This window comes from Dreissena polymorpha, chromosome 9, assembly GCF_020536995.1.
Source record: "Dreissena polymorpha isolate Duluth1 chromosome 9, UMN_Dpol_1.0, whole genome shotgun sequence".
NCBI classification, from domain to species: domain Eukaryota; kingdom Metazoa; phylum Mollusca; class Bivalvia; order Myida; family Dreissenidae; genus Dreissena; species Dreissena polymorpha.
The window spans coordinates 79,547,547-79,568,373 of NC_068363.1; the positions used below are offsets into that span (position 1 = coordinate 79,547,547).

General features: G+C 38.2%; 1 protein-coding gene across 1 annotated transcript; it reads right to left on the minus strand.

The window, feature by feature from the left end:
- Nucleotides 1-4,178: 4,178 nt before the first annotated feature.
- On the minus strand, nt 4,179-13,197 carry LOC127846208 (transcriptional repressor scratch 2-like). The gene is made up of 2 exons (XM_052377379.1): nt 13,008-13,197; nt 4,179-5,014 (listed from the first exon to the last, which is right to left on the minus strand). The coding sequence occupies exons 1-2, from the start codon at nt 13,195-13,197 to the stop codon at nt 4,179-4,181; spliced, it is 1,026 nt and encodes a 341-aa protein (XP_052233339.1).
- Nucleotides 13,198-20,827: the final 7,630 nt, after the last annotated feature.

Here is a 20,827-nt window from a genome sequence, read left to right on the forward strand (position 1 = left end):
TTTTTAAGCAGCGTTGTTGCCTTTAAAAAGTATATTTTTGCAACATTGTGGCTGCTAATAGAACAGAGAGATAAACATGGGGTAAAGGGCACTTGTTTGACAACACTTAAGACAAAAACTATAGGCACATGGGTTAACGTCATAAAATCAAACGTTGTGCATAATTTGAGCTTGTTCTAAGAAAACTGGGCATAATGCATGTGCGTAAAGTGTCGTCCCAGATTAGCCTGTGCAATCCGCACAGGCTAATCAGGGACGACACTTTCCGCTTTTATGACATTTTTCGTTTAAATGAAGTATCTTCTTAGCATAAATCCAATTCAGGCGGAAAGTGTCGTCCCTGATTAGCCTGTGCGGACTGCACAGGCTAATCTGGGACGACACTTAATGCACATGCATTGTGCCCAGTTCTCTCAGAAAAAGGCTCATTTAATATGTGCTGAAACATACGAACGTTCTAGAGGATATGTGCATGGATAAATAATGTGCATAAAATGATATGTCTTCAAACAAATGCTTTCAAAGGGCGAGTACAATTTACATTTTGGGCAATATTTAACCCATTTATGCCTTGAAGACTCTCCCATCCTTCTAAATTGGATCAATGTTTTTCCAAAATTAGGGATGTCTAGTATATTTATTTCTATATTTAGAATATTTCTTACAGAAATTCCTCTATGTAAACAGCTCAGACCCTGATGAGACGCCGCATCATGCGGCGTCTCATCTGGGTCTACGCTGTTTGCCGAGGCCTTTTTTTCTAGACGCTAGGCATAAATGGGTTAATTAAAAGGTTTGGGGCAAACATAGATTTACACCAGCATATTCGTGGTTATATTGTATATCTACTCTTACACACGTTCACTAATCTGAATATAATGATCGTTCGCGCTCGTTTTAATTAAAATACGATGTCTCACATTTACTAAAATAATCTACTACGTCTTTACTTTTACATAGGTATACTAACAAGGTAAGTGAACCCAAAAATATGAGTCGCGTTCTGATAAAACTGGGCTTAATGCATGTGCGGTAAGTGTCGTCCCAGATTAGCCTGTGCAGTCCGCACAGGCTAATCTGGGACGACACTTTCCGATTTAATGGTATTTTTCGTTTAAAGGAAGTCCCTTTTTACCGAAAATCTAGTTTAAGCGGAAAGTGTCGTCCCTGATTAGCCTATGCGGACTGCACAGGCTAATATGGGATGACACTTTACCCACATGCATTATGCTCAGTTTTCTCAGAACAAGACACATATTATGTTGATATATTGATATTGATTGTTTATGGTTTTGGCTTTTAATAATTATTTCCTGATATAGATTATCATTTTAATATAATAAAAATATAAGTGATATGTGACATCCATCTTATATGCCAAAGTTAGTTAAAACGTGTGATTGTTGTTAGTTTGGGCATTGAATTCCAGATAAACATCTTGTTATCTTGTTAATTAAATTTAACGAAACTATCTTTGCGATTTATGTTATCGTTGACACTTAATATATTATTTTTTATATAAAATTCCATATGCTTGTTTTCGTACATTAATAATGCAATGAATGCATTTTTCGAAGGCTTATGTCATACAATTTCGCAAGTACAGAATATAACATACAAACATATACATTCGTTATTACACAATACTCTAGCTACGTCACATATACTCGAACAGTTACACATACAAGAGATGCATCCAATAAGTAACAGTAATACTTTGGTGAAATTGGAAGACTTATGTTTGAGACCATTGTCTTGCAACACAATCCAGTACATAATGTACATCGATCTACATAATGCAAAACAGTACAATAGGTGAACAAATATTACATTCTGATCAAATGTTTTATAAAACAGATTTACAGTACATATTAGATCTGAAACTGTTACTTAAAAACAATGTTACCTTTAGTCTATAAAATTCCATATAATGATTTTATTTAAACTTTTCTATGAAATGTTGAACTGTTTTGAAGCAAAAACATGATTGGTTTTGAAATACTATACAAAGAAAACTAATTTGATGATAAAATAATTATGATTTCCAAAGTGTTATGTTTATTAACTATTGTAATCTTTTCCAACTGCAATATAGAAGTCAAAATATAAAAACATAGAAAAAGACAAGAAAATAAATACTATGTACATGTCCACAAGGGTTCGTTGTACTGAAACTGCTTTGCAGACAGAACAAAATTCATGTCTTCATTTAATTGTTAAAACTACATTTATAAAAATCATGAAATTAAAAATGGATTGTACATACATATGTGAAAATCTATATACAAATAAATACATGTATAGAGGAATTCGTATTTTGGAATCTTGATATTTTTAATCAATCATTCTTGCAAATAAGCAATATATCGTCATATTTTGAAATGAACTGGACGAGCAAATTACTCGTACATGAACTAACTGTTTGCAGTATAACATTCGTTTAAACATCGCAAAAATACGCTTTTTATATTGCACTTAGATGTATAATAATGGAATGTAAACAAAATTATTGTCTATTATAAATATAGAAAGCTATTCAACACAAGTATTGCACACAAGCGGTAAATATTGATTGCTGATGAAGCATGTATACTATTGCACGTCTTACCAAATGGTAAAAATATTATCAAATCCCTAAAAATAGGAAAGGGAATGTGCAACTATTGCAACGAATACATTATTGTAAAGAGACGAATGAAAGTCACTAAACCTATAACATTAAAAAATATCAATAAAACAACGAATGTAAAAAAGTAAAATATCGGTAAGACGTAAAATGTAAAATATTGTCATTTAAATATAAACCTTTGGAATGGTAAAGTTCCACAACCATGAATGAAAACTCATAGGAGACCCCTAACCTGTGGCCACAACAATATTGTCATTTAAATATAAACCTTTGGAATGGTAAAGTTCCACAACCATGAATGAAAACTCATAGGAGACCCCAACCCTGTGGCCACAACCATATTGTCATTTAAATATAAACCTTTGGAATGGTAAAGTTCCACAACCATGAATGAAAACTCATAGGAGACCCCAACCCTGTGGCCACAACCATATTGTCATTTAAATATAAACCTTTGGAATGGTAAAGTTCCACAACCATGAATGAAAACTCATAGGAGACCCCAACCCTGTGGCCACAACCATATTGCATGTGTTTATTGTTTAAATATAAACCTTTGGAATGGCAAAGTTCCACAACCATGAATGAAAACTCATAGGAGACCCCTACCCTGTGGCCACAACAATATTGTCATTTAAATATAAACCTTTGGAATGGTAAAGTTCCACAACCATGAATGAAAACTCATAGGAGACCCCTACCCTGTGGCCACAACCATATTGTCATTTAAATATAAACCTTTGGAATGGCAAAGTTCCACAACCATGAATGAAAACTCATAGGAGACCCCAACCCTGTGGCCACAACAATATTGTCATTTAAATATAAACCTTTGGAATGGTAAAGTTCCACAACCATGAATGAAAACTCATAGGAGACCCCCTACCCTGTGGCCACAACCATATTGCATGTGTTTATTGCACCTCGTTGACTATTGCACGATTCATTGAACAACCTCACCATCTGTCGTCGTCTTGATGTTGATCACCCATGCTTTTCGGACACAATCACGACTTGTAGATAAAGCTGAATACAACTTCATATGGTACCATATTATTTTAAAGTTCACGTCTCTTTAAACCAGTCCCATTTACAGGTAAAGATCGTGTCACCATCACCACGTGACTGCGTTGCTTCATTCAACGTTTACCCCATTTGAAACGATATACGGAAAAGAGGGTTTCATGAATACGGTTTAAATGGTCAAATAATCTTCTTCCATTTTCACCTATGTCAAAACTCTTTAAAACCTTGCACGGCGCATCTTCTCTTTCATATACTCACCAAGTGACTTAAAGCAAGTCTTCTTGCATTTAACTGTGTAAATTATCATTCGTACTTTGCAGCGTCCGATGGGTCATTACTGATTAATTTTAATCCTATATATTTTCGCGCTATTGCATCGAAAGCCTAAGGCTTGTCAAAACGCTCTCGAGTCCGTTTCCAGGGTAGAACCAGTACTTGGTGTCTTTGTGGGATGTCTAAAGAACGATCCCGAGTAATGCATACCGATTGGCCTCACATTTATCATTGACATGCCTGAAGACGGCTATTCGATCTTGCGCGCGTGTATGAAGCTATCATCTGAGCAAACGGAAGACGTAGACGACGTTGATGACGTGGAAGACACGTCAACGTCACCGTCAACGTCAATACACTCGCCGTCGTCTCGGATACACGCGGACTCGTAGTGCTTGTTCAGGTAAGATTTCAGCGCGAAAGACTTGTTGCAGCGCTTGCAGTTGTAGCTCTTGTAGGCTGAGTGCGTCTGCATGTGCGCGCGCAGGTTAGAGCGGTCCGCGAACGCCTTGCCGCAGTGCGCGCATCCGTACGGCTTCTCTCCGGTGTGCGACCGGAAGTGGCCCTGCAGTAACCACGGGCGGCTGAACGCCTTTCCACAGATGTCGCATTTGTGTTTCAGGTCGTGTGTGAGGAGATGCATTGAGAGCGCCGGCATAGAGACGTACGTCTTCCCGCAGTGGTGGCACCTCTTCGCGAGCTTGCTGTCCATACTTCGGTGCGTCTGCTTATGACGTGACAGGTTGCTGGACGTCGCGTAGTCCTTGCCACACTCGTTGCACGTGTAACGTTGTTTCCCGCCGTTTTTCTCGCCGAAGTTCTTGCCACGTGACCTGCCGTCGCTGACGAAAAATGCGTCATACGTGTAACCGATCGTGACGTTACTAGATACGCCGGTAGGGTAGTTGTTCTTTTGGAACTTTTTGATGATTTCGGCGGCTATAGCGTTGTCGTCAAGCTTCTCTTTGCGCAACTGGAGCTGCGGTTCCACTTCTGATGTCTCGTCATCATCCCTGGCCGCTCCCTGCGGTGAATTGTCGGCGGACTCCAACGGAAGCGTCGGACTGACGATGTCTTGAATATAGCCTGCAACGATAAACAAACTTATTTTAAAACTATTTTAAACTTAAAATACATTAGAGATAATTAATGTTTAAGCTGAACAGACCAACAACATTTCGGAGCAATTCTTAGTGAAACGCACTTAACTCAAAAAGATCTCGCATATCATTTATTCAGTCACTTTAAATTCAGCCACTTTAAATTGTATAAATAACCTTAATGAATAGATCAAATCTTTAAAGCAAACGAATTTATGTTAACATGCATAAAATTAATACAATTCTCAAACATCACGTGAATGAAAACGTTCAGTTTAATCGTCTATAGATTTGATTTTCAATCTTCCATCATGCAAGCGAATCAAGAGACGAATCTCGATATTAACTCTTTCAGTGCTGGAACCGAATGTTGAAGGCCTTTGCAAACAGTTTGGATCCAGATGAGACGCCACAGAACGTGGCGTCTCACCAGGATCCAAACTGTTTGCTATTCTGATTGTATTCTTTGAAAAAAAAATCGAAGAAAATGCTTATTTTAGAAATTCAGCAGACGACATTTTAGCAGACGACAAATTTCCCAGCATGCAAAGTGTTAAATCAAACAAGTAAAATGGGCCGCTTACAATGCAATTGATTTACACAGGAATAGTGATAGCGCAGCTGCGTTTATGACACCACTTGAACATTGACAGGTGATTTTCTAGTACTCGGGAACATGGGCTAAGCAGGCGATGCCAAACCGTGCGGGTTTATATGGAACAATTATTGAGAAAAGGGCCGAACAGGTTGGTGTTTTCGGCGAACAGACTTGGTGGCAAGAACCAGGGCAATTGTGATATATAAACTTTCTGCAAAACCAATTCCGTTGTCTCGATGTTTAATGAATTTTTCTTTACTCGTGTATGCACCCACAGTGTAAACTGTGCTGGACGGGTTTGGGGCGGAATTCGTCTGTTGGCAACATAAGGGGCCTGGTAGGTTTAAAAAATCTCACGTTGTGGCGGCACCTGAGTAGTTCAAGGCTTTACTGGGGCAGGGAATTTCGAAGTAACATGGTCTTTACAATTAAGATCCTCTTTCGGCGATATATGAGCCGCGTCGTGGGAAAAAGGGTCTTACGCCGTTTCCGGCCAGTGTAGCTCCAGACTAGATGGCGAATTACCATGTCGGATAATAAATGCATGCAAAGTTTCGTGATCTCATTAGCGGACAATGTACTGTCTTATCAGTCTGCTCTGGATTCACGCTGGTCGCATAAGGTATAAGACCCCTTTTCGCATTGCGCGGTCTATATGATGTACCAATATAGCCTGTTCACCGGAATGTACATATTGTTTGTTCCAAATCCATTTTATCAAATTGTCCGCAAATGCACGGCAGTCATGGGGTATGACTGTAAATTAGCTTAATACAGGCAGTAATTAAAAAGGCCGCTATTCGGTGTTTTGCCACCAAGCAGGTGTCAAGACGGCTGCAAATAAAGCGCTCGAATCAATGCCGGAAACTTTAGCAACACGTGGAGCAATACCTCATGCCGACGAAATTACAGCCTTGGTGGCTAAACTGCGCAAAATGTGTTTTGTAATCGATGACGAGGGTTGAAATTCTAAGGAAAATGTTCGCGTTGCGCGGGATAGTAAATAAAACTATGCGCAATGAACGGCAACTAGGCACTGATAGAATGAGTGTTTATGGCCTCTGTGAATCCTGATTACAGTAATTTTGTAATGGCATTTCAAAGGAACCGTTACTGGAAACATTAGATGTGCTATTTTAAAACAATCCAAACCTTTCAACAATTATTAAAACAGGTTTTCTTAACATTATCTAAAGAAAACTGAAAATGTTTGGTCAGTGTGCCGTTTTGACTCCTTTGAAATGTTTTTAAATGCCTGCATCCACGAGACCCTTCCTTGATTCTGTAAAAACGGACTCAACTCTCAGCCTTAGCATGTCGCAATCGAGCCCGTTATGTTGTGACAGTGCGTTAGTAAGTATACAATGACGGATGTAAAGATGATCGACATTGTCTAATGTAAGGTGTATGAATCAAAATCATTTCATAATCATAAGCTATATTTTGTATTGTCATTTGCGCTCTTATGATGTCTATTTTACTGGTGAAAATACGCTGTATTACCAACAACTTGTTAAATAATATGTATGTGCTTATTTTTTAGAACTTGTTTAACCCATTTATGCCTAGCGTCCTGAAAAAAAGGACACTGCAAACAGCGTAGACCCAGATGAGACGCCGCATGATGCGGCGTCTCATCTGGATCTGCGCTGTTTGCTAAAAGGATTTTCAGTAATAAATATTCTAAATATAGAAATAAGTAAACTAGACATCCCTAATTTTCGAAATAAATTGATCCAATTAAGAAGGATGGGAGAGTCCACTGGGCATAAATGGGTTAAAGTATAAGAATCATTCGTGAACAGAAAGCACGTACAATAGAAACTGAAATGTACCAGTATCGCATCCTATTTCATTATCCCTAGTGTTACTACAAAGTCAGTGCCGCGATAATCAACCAAACCAACGTAATTTAATGTGACCATATATTGGCACTTAGCGATTATATTTCAATAAAAATGCATCGTAGTTTGATTGGTAATACGATGTTAAATAAGACGGATCCCTGCTCCCTATGTTCTGCTCTAGACAGGTTTGCATTCGAGTTGCGTTTGAGTTAACTAGCTGCCGGAATGGAAACCAGGCCCCGTTCAAAACTTAAACCATCGACACTTTAACGCCCAAGAGCCCTAACCATTAGGCAAATGAACGCTTATGTTTGACAGATTTAAAATTTAATCATCTCGTTTTGTTCGATAATAAAAACGAAATAAATGCCCATAGAAAATGCGGTCAAGCCTACTTGCAATCCGTTGCAACAGTTTGGCTTGAACTGGAATCCACTTGAATCCACTTGTAAAATGTAATTTTCACCAAAAAAAAGTTTGATAATGAGTTCTAGTTCTTCCATTAAATCATAAATAAAGTGTCACCATGAGCCGCATGTTTTTTTAATCCAGAAAACCTTAAGCCTAAAATCCGACCGCGAAGTTCGCCCGAAATGGAATGTAAACAAATTATGGAGTTGAAACTGTAAGTTGTAATACCCTCAACCCCACCCCCATTCCCCGCAAACCGAGATAGGAGGTGAATATCGATTCACAATTTCGGTATTTACATCATCTGCCCATCTACCACGATATTTGTCAACCGATTAGATTGGAAGAAAAATGTGTCATAATTATGAAGTGTGTATGCACTAGTTAGACAAGATTATTCATAACCAATTGAGTCGCGTTCTGAGAAAACTAGGCATAATGCATGTAGGTAAAGTGTCGTCCCAGATTAGCCTGTGCAGTCCGCACTTAGCCTGTGCGGACTGCACATGATAATCTGGGACGACACTTTACGCACATGCATTATGCCCAATTTTCTCAGAACACGACTCAATTATTCACTCTTTTCCGAGTTATGTGCCCTTGAACTTAGTTATTTGCATGGCAATAGATTAACGGTCCTGTGTTCGGATAGCTACCTTATTTCACCTTTCAAAAGCGATACAATTAAAATTCAAGTATGGAATCACCATGAAGTGCAGATGTGCAAGACAATTGTTTTATCCTCAGTAATTAACACCTTCCTGAGCTTCTAGTTGACGAATCGGTGCAAGGGTATTTGCTTGTGAAAAAAAAAGAATGTTTAATGACTTGATGTAAAATCGAGGGAATTATTGCTTAACGAATGCTTTCCGTCGCCAGAAAATGGCGCACAATAATGAACGCACAATTTTTGGGATACCAATATTGTTGCTAAAGACCAAATATTTAAATTGAAGCGTCTTTGAATAAAATGCTATTGTAAAAAATCAAAGAAAAAATCAAAGCTGTTCTGTATTCAAACATATGTATTTTAATGACTGATTTTAAATTAGTTATGTCATTTTTTTGCTTAAAGAGACCTTTTCACGTTTTGGTAAATTGACAAAATTGGAAAAAAAGTTTCAGATTAGCAAATTTTCGTTGTAGTTATGATATTAATGATGAGGAAACAATAATACTGAACATTTACTGTGCTCTAAAATATCAATTATATACATCATTTGACGTGTACCACGCGGGCCTTATTTAAATGAGCGTCCATGTGGGAATATGGGGCCTAATGCATGTGTGTGTCTGGGAATATGGGGCTTAATGTATGTGTGTGTCTGGAAATATGGGGGTTTATGCGTATGCGTGTCTGGGAATATAGGGCTTACTGCATGTACGTGTATGGGAATATGGGGCTTAATGCATGTGCGTGTCTATGAATATGGGGCTAAATGCATGTGCGTGTCTATGAATATGGGGCTTAATGCATGTGCGTGTCTATGAATATGGGGCTTAATGCATGTGCGTGTCTATGAATATGGGGCTTAATGCATGTGCGTGTCTATGAATATGGGGCTTAATGCATGTGCGTGTCTATGAATATGGGGCTTAATGCATGTGCGTGTCTATGAATATGGGGCTTAATGCATGTGCGTGTCTATGAATATGGGGCTAAATGCATGTGCGTGTCTATGAATATGGGGCTTAATGCATGTGCGTGTCTATGAATATGGGGCTTAATGCATGTGCGTGTCTATGAATATGGGGCTTAATGCATGTGCGTGTCTATGAATATGGGGCTTAATGCATGTGCGTGTCTATGAATATGGGGCTTAATGCATGTGCGTGTCTATGAATATGGGGCTTAATGCATGTGCGTGTCTATGAATATGGGGCTTAATGCATGTGCGTGTCTATGAATATGGGGCTTAATGCATGTGCGTGTCTATGAATATGGGGCTTAAATGCATGTGCGTGTCTATGAATATGGGGCTTAATGCATGTGCGTGTCTATGAATATGGGGCTTAATGCATAAGCGTGTCTATGAATATGGGGCTAAATGCATGTGCGTGTCTATGAATATGGGGCTTAATGCATGTGCGTGTCTATGAATATGGGGCTTAAATGCATGTGCGTGTCTATGAATATGGGGCTTAATGCATGTGCGTGTCTATGAATATGGGGCTTAAATGCATGTGCGTGTCTATGAATATGGGGCTAAATGCATGTGCGTGTCTATGAATATGGGGCTTAATGCATGTTCGTGTCTATGAATATGGGGCTTAATGCATGTGCGTGTCTATGAATATGGGGCTAAATGCATGTGCGTGTCTATGAATATGGGGCTTAATGCATGTGCGTGTCTATGAATATGGGGCTTAATGCATGTGCGTGTCTATGAATATGGGGCTAAATGCATGTGCGTGTCTATGAATATGGGGCTAAATGCATGTGCGTGTCTATGAATATGGGGCTTAATGCATGTGCGTGTCTATGAATATGGGGCTTAATGCATGTGCGTGTCTATGAATATGGGGCTTAATGCATGTGCGTGTCTATGAATATGGGGCTAAATGCATGTGCGTGTCTATGAATATGGGGCTAAATGCATGTGCGTGTCTATGAATATGGGGCTTAATGCATGTGCGTGTCTATGAATATGGGGCTTAATGCATGTGCGTGTCTATGAATATGGGGCTTAATGCATGTGCGTGTCTATGAATATGGGGCTTAATGCATGTGCGTGTCTATGAATATGGGGCTTAATGCATGTGCGTGTCTATGAATATGGGCTAAATGCATGTGCGTGTCTATGAATATGGGGCTAAATGCATGTGCGTGTCTATGAATATGGGGCTTAATGCATGTGCGTGTCTATGAATATGGGGCTTAATGCATGTGCGTGTCTATGAATATGGGGCTTAATGCATGTGCGTGTCTATGAATATGGGGCTTAATGCATGTGCGTGTCTATGAATATGGGGCTTAATGCATGTGCGTGTCTATGAATATGGGGCTTAATGCATGTGCGTGTCTATGAATATGGGGCTTAATGCATGTGCGTGTCTATGAATATGGGGCTTAATGCATGTGCGTGTCTATGAATATGGGGCTTAATGCATGTGCGTGTCTATGAATATGGGGCTAAATGCATGTGCGTGTCTATGAATATGGGGCTTAATGCATGTGCGTGTCTATGAATATGGGGCTTAATGCATGTGCGTGTCTATGAATATGGGGCTTAATGCATGTGCGTGTCTATGAATATGGGGCTTAATGCATGTGCGTGTCTATGAATATGGGGCTAAATGCATGTGCGTGTCTATGAATATGGGGCTTAATGCATGTGCGTGTCTATGAATATGGGGCTAAATGCATGTGCGTGTCTATGAATATGGGGCTAAATGCATGTGCGTGTCTATGAATATGGGGCTTAATGCATGTGCGTGTCTATGAATATGGGGCTTAATGCATGTGCGTGTCTATGAATATGGGGCTTAATGCATGTGCGTGTCGTCCCAGATAAGCCTTTTGCAGGTTATTAAGGTACGACACTTTCTGCTGCTATTGTAATATCGTTTGAAGGGAGTCTCTTTTTAGCGACAATCTTGTTCAGGCGAAACGTTTCGTCTATGATAGGCAAGTGCGATTTGCACAGGCTAATCTGGGACGATATTTAACGCTCATACATTAAATCCTGTTTTCTTAGAGCGTGGCTTAAATGTGTTTGTTACAAAACGGATATATGAAACGAAATATCTTAACATTTGATTTGCACTAAAAAACAGAATGCCCGAAATATTATAGAATTGACCCCCAACGAGGGACGTTAAGCATTTCATTTATTCCATTGAGTGGCGTGTATTAAATGCCGAATGTATCCGTTCATAAAGCGCTTATGTTAATTTTATCGTTTAAAAGCGAGCTTAAAAAATAATGAAGATTTCATAACGGAACTGTATAAGTACATATATATGAGTTCCCGTTGTTTATTACAGCTAAAGGGACCAATTCACGGATTTTGGCATGTTTTGAAGTTAAAAATTAAATGATAAAAGTAAACATCGGAACTAAAGAATTCATGTATAAAACAAAAATGAAATAAAAGAAAGAAAAATAAGTAATCCACTCCTTGGCTCGAACCACTGATCCTTGGCGTTAAAGTCTTGCTTCAAACCAGTCGGCCATCCGTTCACACGATTCTATACGTGCATTTTGTTCCTAATATCATCATTCCTCAAAATGTCACAAAATAAAACGCTAAGAACAAAACTTTCCAAATTATACAATTGTTTCGCGTTTGAAACGCTTGATAATTTTCAGGTTTTTATATCGTAAAAAGATGCATATAATGTATATATTTTAAAGCATAGAATATGTTCACTAATACTGTTTCTTAACAAAAAACATAAATACAGCGAAATTTTGCAGATATGAAACATTTTTTCCCCGATTTTGTCAATTTATCAAAACGTAAAAATGTCCCTTTAAGGTTGTGTGTTGAGTTGACTTGTTTTTAAGTTTTCAACAGTTTTTAAGTCATCACGGCGGAGAATACATCAACTCACACTGTTTCTGGACGAGTTGGCTTACCACTACTAAGAGTAATTCTTGTACCAGTAACACAAAACTGCTTTAGATATTACATGTAGGCACAAGAGGTGGCCGCACAAATGATTTCATTACCAACACTCACGCATGTGGCCGGGTAGGGGATCGAACCCGGGATGCTCCGACTCTCTACCAACTGAGTATGTCGGCCGGATTATACATTTCTGTTGCTACTTTTTATTATTCGCATGAGCACTATATTAACTTCAAAACAGGGTCCATAATCATCAACCATTTTTAAGACATAACACGTAGGTATTCTTGCAATTGCTTTGTATTACAAACTATATAAATGTTTAGTCACACGTGGTATTTAGTTTATGCATTTAAAAGAAAATGTAAACAGTGAACACAATGACCATTTCCAAAATCAACAAATATTACAGGAAAAATACGTAATTCTTTCTGAAACAAACAAACAGATATTTATATACCTTACGTATAAATCTTCGTTCGTAAGTATAATGTTAGATTGGTGAATACGGGTACTTGCTACATACTCGAACCAAGTATCGTTACTTACCGTTATTGAGCTTTACTGTAAGCGGAAGTAGCGCCGGAGTGTACGCCGTCGGAAGTAGCACCGGAGTGTACGGCGTCAGCGCGAATATGCTGTCGGGAACGATGACGGCGTCGGTATCGTCTACACGGGGCTTGTAGCTCTGGTAGGATCGAATCTCCTCGTGCTTCTTTACGAGAAATGACCGCGGCATGGCTGCTTTTGTTTTCCGCTATTGTGTTTTCAGAAAAAAACGTGTAATTGTTTCTTTATTATGATTATCCGTCCGGTTGTGTATCCGAGTTTGTTCTAAATCCGTTGATTTTTATTTCTTTAGCTGTTATTTATCGTCTGTATCGTAATTCGTTGGTGTGAAAACTATTCATTCTTTAAAATCCTCCACTTTAATTGTCTTTTTTAAGTCTTATATCTTAACCCTATGTTTATAAGTTCATACATTACATGTGTTCGACTTTTTTTACATTTGCCTCGCCTTGTTGCGTTACAGGCTCTCTTGTCTGTCGTTTCCACTTATCACGCAGGCCAACTCCGCATTGACTCGGAATCCCATATAATCAAAAGTGCCACTTTGAATCGCCAAATAAGCACAACCGGTGTCAGACCAATTTATTTTCTCTTATCGTCTATAATCTACTCGTCCACGATAGTCCAGGAACACACCTTACGGGGACAGCAGGTCGTTTCTTTCCGACACTAGTAATCAATTCTACACCGATTCCACTTGTTGTTCGTTGCTATTAGTCCTAGGGACTTTTTCCTCTGTCTCTAACCTCTAATTGCAGCAGGCAAAGTCTGCTAATCCGAGATACTCTCAAAACGAAATGATCGAAAACGCTGAAATGTCTTATTTAATTATTCAAACGTCCATTAATATTAATTTCAATCTTAAACACGAAAGTACGTCTCTATTAACAAGCAACCAGTTGCATTTATTCGAGTTAAACGCACGAAAACAAGCGAAAATACATAATCCCCACATTCATTTGATATTTACTGTCCTCACATGCCCATGTCCGCACCGCTGTTTTACCCTCTGGCCTCAAAGGCGGTCACTTCACAACTGTAACGAACCCAGCGTACACTATGGAAATTTAAACACGTGAATTCAAGATCGCTGTGATTATGATTCGAAATTTTCAAACTGGGCGCGGAATGACGTGTTGCTCAGCGGTGGCAGATGTTTCTACGTGCTTCAACCATACAGAATCTTGGTTGGGCGTTCGGGGCGGCAGGTGTATTAACCGATTGCTACAAACTCCCCTGCCCGGCGAACGATACGCTCCAATTCTTTACCCAAATATGATATTCAAACTTAAATCGACCACCTTTCTGCCTTTAATTTCGGTAAAAGGCGCTGTACGGATTTTCCCTCCTTTTTTGAATAAATAAAATGAATAACCCCGGTTAAAAAGTCTTTGCATTATGATATTGCAGATAATTGAAAATCTCTTCCACGCGCAATGTCTTTAGTCTTACAAAATATGTTTTGCTGAATATTTTAGTATAGACCTTTATTGCAAATTTAACCGACTTTTCAATACAAATTCCTTATTTACTGTTGTTGCATTGTGTTTGGTTGAGAAAGTCGTATTCTTTACATTATATGGCAGAATTCATAGGAATTAAGGTTAATTAAACACTTGTCCAAAACGTACAGGCTAAGTCGCGCTTGTATAACACTTAAATAAACATACACTTTAGGTACTTTCTAAGTTTATGAAAATACTAAATTGTTTAAGCTGTGCGTTTATTAAACGCTGAAAAAAAGAGTAAAATAGCTGTCCCTCTGTCACAATTGTTAAGCAGCAAAAACAATCACAGCGTTCAACGTCCAATACGTATATAATCACAGTGTTATTATATAAATATGCAGTAATGACTTCTTCAGAAATTGCAATTTGTATTATCGGCCAAACTATTACTTGGTAATTTCTCTGTACAGTTCTCCGCTCTCTTTATCATGGAACATTGCACGAGAAAAGCCGTTGTAAAACTGTCTTACGTACAATCTAAAGATCTCTTGTAATCCCATTATGAAATTCTTTTTCGACGAACATTATTACATAATTGACAACGTTTTCCCGTAAAGATGTCACTTCTATTTTCGTTGTAAATGTCACATACATTTCTCGAGAAATGTTATCCGCAACAAGTTTATGTCTTAGTCGGCGTTGCAGGCCCGTAAAAATGGTGTCAAAGGAATTATTTACAATCGTCTGGATTCTTGAAATTCAATAATACGTCGAAACTAGACTTTAATTCTTACACTACATGCTCCGAACGTGTTTAAATCCAGACTTACATCAAACGGTTTGTCAAACTGAATTCCATTTAATTCTATATATTTACTGCTCTTTGCCACAACCAACAACTTTTCTGTTGACATAAACATTCATATATAAAGAAAAAATAAATAATTTTACTTTATGAAAGTCAAGCCAAGTACGTTATTGCAACTTTAAACATGCTCATTGTCACATAAATCTAATTTAAAAAGCCACACCAAATCTGTTCTAGAAACTTTAACAAGTGTTGAGCGTCTGTAAATACTTTTTGTAGCGAGAACTTTAGTGTTTCAACGTGCGCGGTCTTATATCGAGTTTCTCTTTTATAGTCATGGGGGTCCAAAGCGAATTCGCGAAAGACAACGACGCAGAGGAAGGGGGCGGGGCTAGAGAACAAGAGGCCGACAACAAAGTTCCATTATAACAGTTGTACTATGCTAAGGAATAAATTAAATCGACTTCGAACGAGAGTCAGCTGTTGGTCGCAAACTTACAAGTGGTATCCTCGGGGCAAAATGCATATTAGCCTCGTTCTGGGAAAATGGGGCTTAAAGCATTTGAGAAAAATGTCATCCCAGATTATCCTGCGTGGTCCTCAGAGGCTACTCAGGGACGACACTTTCTGCCTAAAATGTCGTCTGCTGAATTTCTAAAATTAGCCATTTCTTCGATTTTTTTCAAAGAATACTATCCGAATAGCAAACAGTTTGGATCCTGATGAGACGCCACGTTCTGTGGCGTCTCATCTGTATCCAAACTGTTTGCAAAGGCCTTCAAAATTCGTTTCCAGCGCTTAAAGGGTTAAGCGGAACTGCACATGTTAATCTAGAATTATGCATAGAGCACATGCATTAAGTCCAATTTTCACTTAACGAGGCTCAGATTAACTCGGTTCAGGAAGACACTCTGAAGTTATGATTTTTGTATGTACCAATTTAAAACAAGCGTATTTCTGTTACAAAAATAATATGTTATCAATTGCTTAAAAGCTATCAAAAATCTTGCATGTCGTTTGTGTCGAAAACACGGTATTTTCTAGGATTTTTGGGGCGGCCATCTTGGCGAAAATATTGGATTTGGATCCATGGCAGCACATTTTTTCCGTGGGAAACAACACATTATTTTACCATAGACAATGTAGAGCATCTGAAGTCAGCATATTTAAAAAAAAAAACTAACACGTCAAATCATGCACCGAGGACCCCCTTTACTACAAAACTATATAATTAACGTAAGGTAAACAACTTAAAAAAATTAAGTGTAAATAAATAAAATAAATGTCTTAAATAAATGTTGTTACTCGTACTAAAATGTGGTATCGGTATTATATTTTGGAGGGTCTGGTAACATAATAATGTAAACAAGACATCTTGATCATGATCTTTTTGTAAACAAGAAAAAACGAATTGGTGCTAAACATCCCAATAAACAACGCAATGAAAAGAACGGCCATGAGCACTGAATAATCGAATACATAGTCAAGTATTTCTTATGTCGTGTTGAGTAAGTATCAAACGAATTCAACTTACTAACCCGATGACGAGTTAAATAACATGTTTACGGTAATGACATCCAAAAATTTTTTGGTTTTAAAGGGGCCGTCCAACAGATAAAGCGTCGTGTCGACGCGATTCGATATTTTGGGAAACTACGATGGTTGCTTATATAGCTAAACAATACGTCCGCTCTGATTTTGAGCGTGGATGGTCGAGTGGTGAAGGCGGGAGGCTTTTAATCCAGGACTCCAGGGGTCAGTGGTTCGAGCCCTGTTGAGGGTTACTTTTTTCCGTTTTTTTTAAATTGTATTCTTGTTTTTTTTACTGGATATTTTTAGTTCAAATGTTAAAATTTATCAATATAAAGCATTTAATGACAAGTTTCAATACATGCCAAAATCTGTTGGACGGCCACTTTAAACGGAATAACTTTCACAGTAAACGTAAACTTGACAGATATAATTATGAAATAATTATCATCGTTTATAACTTAACACATACAAAGGAACTATTCGCCTTGTAGAACTGACACAACATGCTCGATATACAGATTGCAAACAAATTTTAATTCTCATCTTGTTGAATATAGCAAAGAGTACCATATGTTTCATCATTATGCTAATACAACTAGATAAGTATACACGAGTAAGGCCATGATGTTGATCAGAAGCAAAACTTCTTTGAAAAAGGAAATCCTTGTCAAAAATTCATTTCTAATTAACTACTTTTTGGCAGCCCGACTCGGTCCCGCTAGCAGGTTTTTGGACACCTATGTTCACATGAATAAGATGTGGTCAGATAAATCTTTCAGTCCGTTTCGCTGTTTGTATGTTGAGTATGTTTTAAAAGCTATGGAACGAAATAACGGGGTGCTGCCCATATCTCGTCGTTGCTCAGACCTGTTTCGTGCATACATGTAGTTCGAAGTTTGCGAGGTCCCTTCGCGGAGGGACACATAATGTAAGGACCTTAGCACCCTGATGTATTTTTAATCATAGTTCATAATGCCATTTCTGCTTAACTGTACCGAAAAGCAAGCAAACCCTGACCGCCCAGGAGCCAAATGGGAAGGGGAAACCTAGCTGCTAAGTTAAGAGGCGAGGAAACGTCATGGCGTGTTTTCCTGTTTTTGTGAAGCGTCATTGCCCCCCCCCCCCTCCCCCCCCCTCGCAGTTTGTTGTGAAAAATCGCGAACTGCTCGTGAAAATTTGAGTCGCGAACTTCTTGAAATTGTAAAAATTTGAGTCGCGAACTTCTTGAAATTGTGAAAATTTGAGTCGCGAACGTCTTGAAATTGTGAAAAACGGCCATTCTCACAGAAGTAAAAAAGCGCTGAACGTACCGCTGCGATAACTGTTTAGCCGATAAGAATCGCGACCTCTTCTGGACATAAAGTTTCTGATGCAGAATTGCATCTACTTAAATCATTCAGTTATAAACAAAAATAAAGATACCAGCTTCACCTGCTTTTGGCACCTAGTGTGGCGGACTTGTTTTCTTGGAACGTTCTGAATATTAAGTCTCATGAAAACACGCACGATTTTATAATTCCTGATAAGTTCTTATTTGAAACAGGAAACATGGAACTTAAGTGCATAAAAACATATAATGACAACCATAAGAAAATGAAAAAATTAAAAATATTATATCCGATGTTTATTAAAACTCTAAATGAAGAATGCACAAACTGTTGTACAAACAACAGCATAACTTGTTTAGGTAATCGTTATCCTTTAGCCCAAACGCGTCAGTGATAAAGATTCAAGACTATAACTTTATGGCGAAATGCTATAAGACTATACGAAGTCATTAATTCCAGCATTTTAGCACGTAAAAACAAAAATGACTCCGATATATCGCGTTGAAAGACGCATTTCTACCGCTCCCCGCGGAGCGCAACAATTTCGACGAGGAATCCAGCTAAGCATTACGGCAGCCATCATATTGCTTAATGAAAAATAATCGTTAGCTGTAATGTTATAACCGATATGTTATACGAAATCGCTATGTGTGGTCATATAAAGAACCGGCAACGTCCAACGTTATAGGTATGCCTGAGAACTCGCTTTAAAAGAACACATACATTTTGATAAAATTTGATCGGGGAAAATCACGAGCTTGGCAAAATTCCCCGAAAAACTCGATGAATAATGATTTCGGCTAAATATGGCCACCAGTTGCTAAATTCATCACCCGAACAACTGACGCAAATGTTTAACTGCGGATGAAAAGACTGTGTTTTGCAGAGCAAAAAACGTCAAAACTTAATGGGTGATTAACGCGTTAAATATGGGCGATTGGTTATGGCTGAATATTAGGATCGAAATGTGTTTTAACTTAAAACTCTCACGAGAGTGAAAATGGGCAAATATTTATGTATGTATACGTATAGGTGTATTTAAACGAATATACGATTAAGCTCTAAATAAAGTATACACAGTATAAAACAAAAGAACACTAATCGGTTAAATTAAAATTGTGTATTAAGGCATTTGCACAATACCGTATTTATTATAAATATGTATACATAATGTATTTCACACAAGTAGCTTTCCTTACATGTATTGTATCGAAACAGTATAAAGAAGAGCTCTTAGAAGAAGTCAGTCCCAGAACATGTTAACAGACTTTAGAAGGTCCAAACAAGAGGGTCAATATGGACTCAGGTGGCCCAGTTGTGTTTCTGATATGTTGCAGAACACTAAAGGAACATTTCTGAAATTGTTCAATGAATCAGTAGAAGATGTTTGATACAATATTTTTCTATATAGCCATAAACAGAAAAGTCCATCTCTACTTTAAGTATTAAAGGTAAATACAATCAAGTATATATTATTTAATATTTCATAATCGAATCAGTGTTTTTGAAAGTTTTCAGGGAATCGAAATAAATTACAATATTAAGGAAGAGGACCACTTTGGGACCAACTGTGTTAACTATTTCAAAATCGGAGCAAAGGTGCTCAATTAGTCGTTGTCGGCTCAGGTACTACTTTAAAGTACCCCGAATACACTTAAGTATGCTACAATGTACACCGGATCCGGAACATACGCTTAAATGCATCCGGCAATACTCCGGGTAAAGTTTTAGTATATGTTCTGTACCCCATGTATTTTGTAGTATACTAAAGAGTACCCGGGGTACTTTCAAGTAAAACCGAGCGCCGGTAGTTTCTGACAAAAGAATTTTTGTAAATGTTTTGACAAAGGAAAACAGGCAACACGCCCTTCTTCCTGGAGGCTATGTTTTTGGCTTGTTTGAATTATTTTGGAAGAGTAACACACACGTCAGAGGCTTATACAGCTTGGTTTATTGTCCCCCATTAGGTTAAAACGGAAAAGATCTTTTTCACAAATTGTTGGCGACGACGGACGACGGCGCAGGACGGTGACAGATAAGAATAGCCCACCATTGAACACTTAAGCCTCAGGTGCGCTAAAACAAACTTCGCAGACATCCAATATACTTTAAATTTAAATTTTGATATGAAAACACAATGTATAAGGAATGGAAGAAAAAACAAAGGAAAAACTGAGCACACTTAAATGCAAAATCTGATAACAAGACATGGAAGAAATCATAGCAAACAAAAAAGAGAGATAAATGAGAGCAAAAACAAAGGAGTAATAAAAATTAAGAAATGTTAGAAATGAGAGCAAAGAAGTAAAAAGGACAGAACCTAAACGAATGCTAGAAATCACAGTAAAGAAAGCAAGAAATAAGCGAAAAGCAATGCAAGAAATAAGCGAAAAGCAATCCAAGAGCGAGGCTCAAAAATATAAGACCACATGAATCGCGTTATGAGAACACTGGGCATAATGCATGGGCGTAAAGTGTCGTCCCAGATTAGCCTGTGCAGTCCGCACAGGCTAATCAGGGACGACACTTTCCGTCTAAATTTGAATTTTTGCCAAGAAGAGACTTCATTTAAACGAAAAATGTCCTAAAAGCGGAAAGTGTCGTCCATGCACAGGCTAGTCCATGCGGATTGCACAGGCTAATCTGGGACGACACTTTACGCACATGCATTATGCCCAGTTT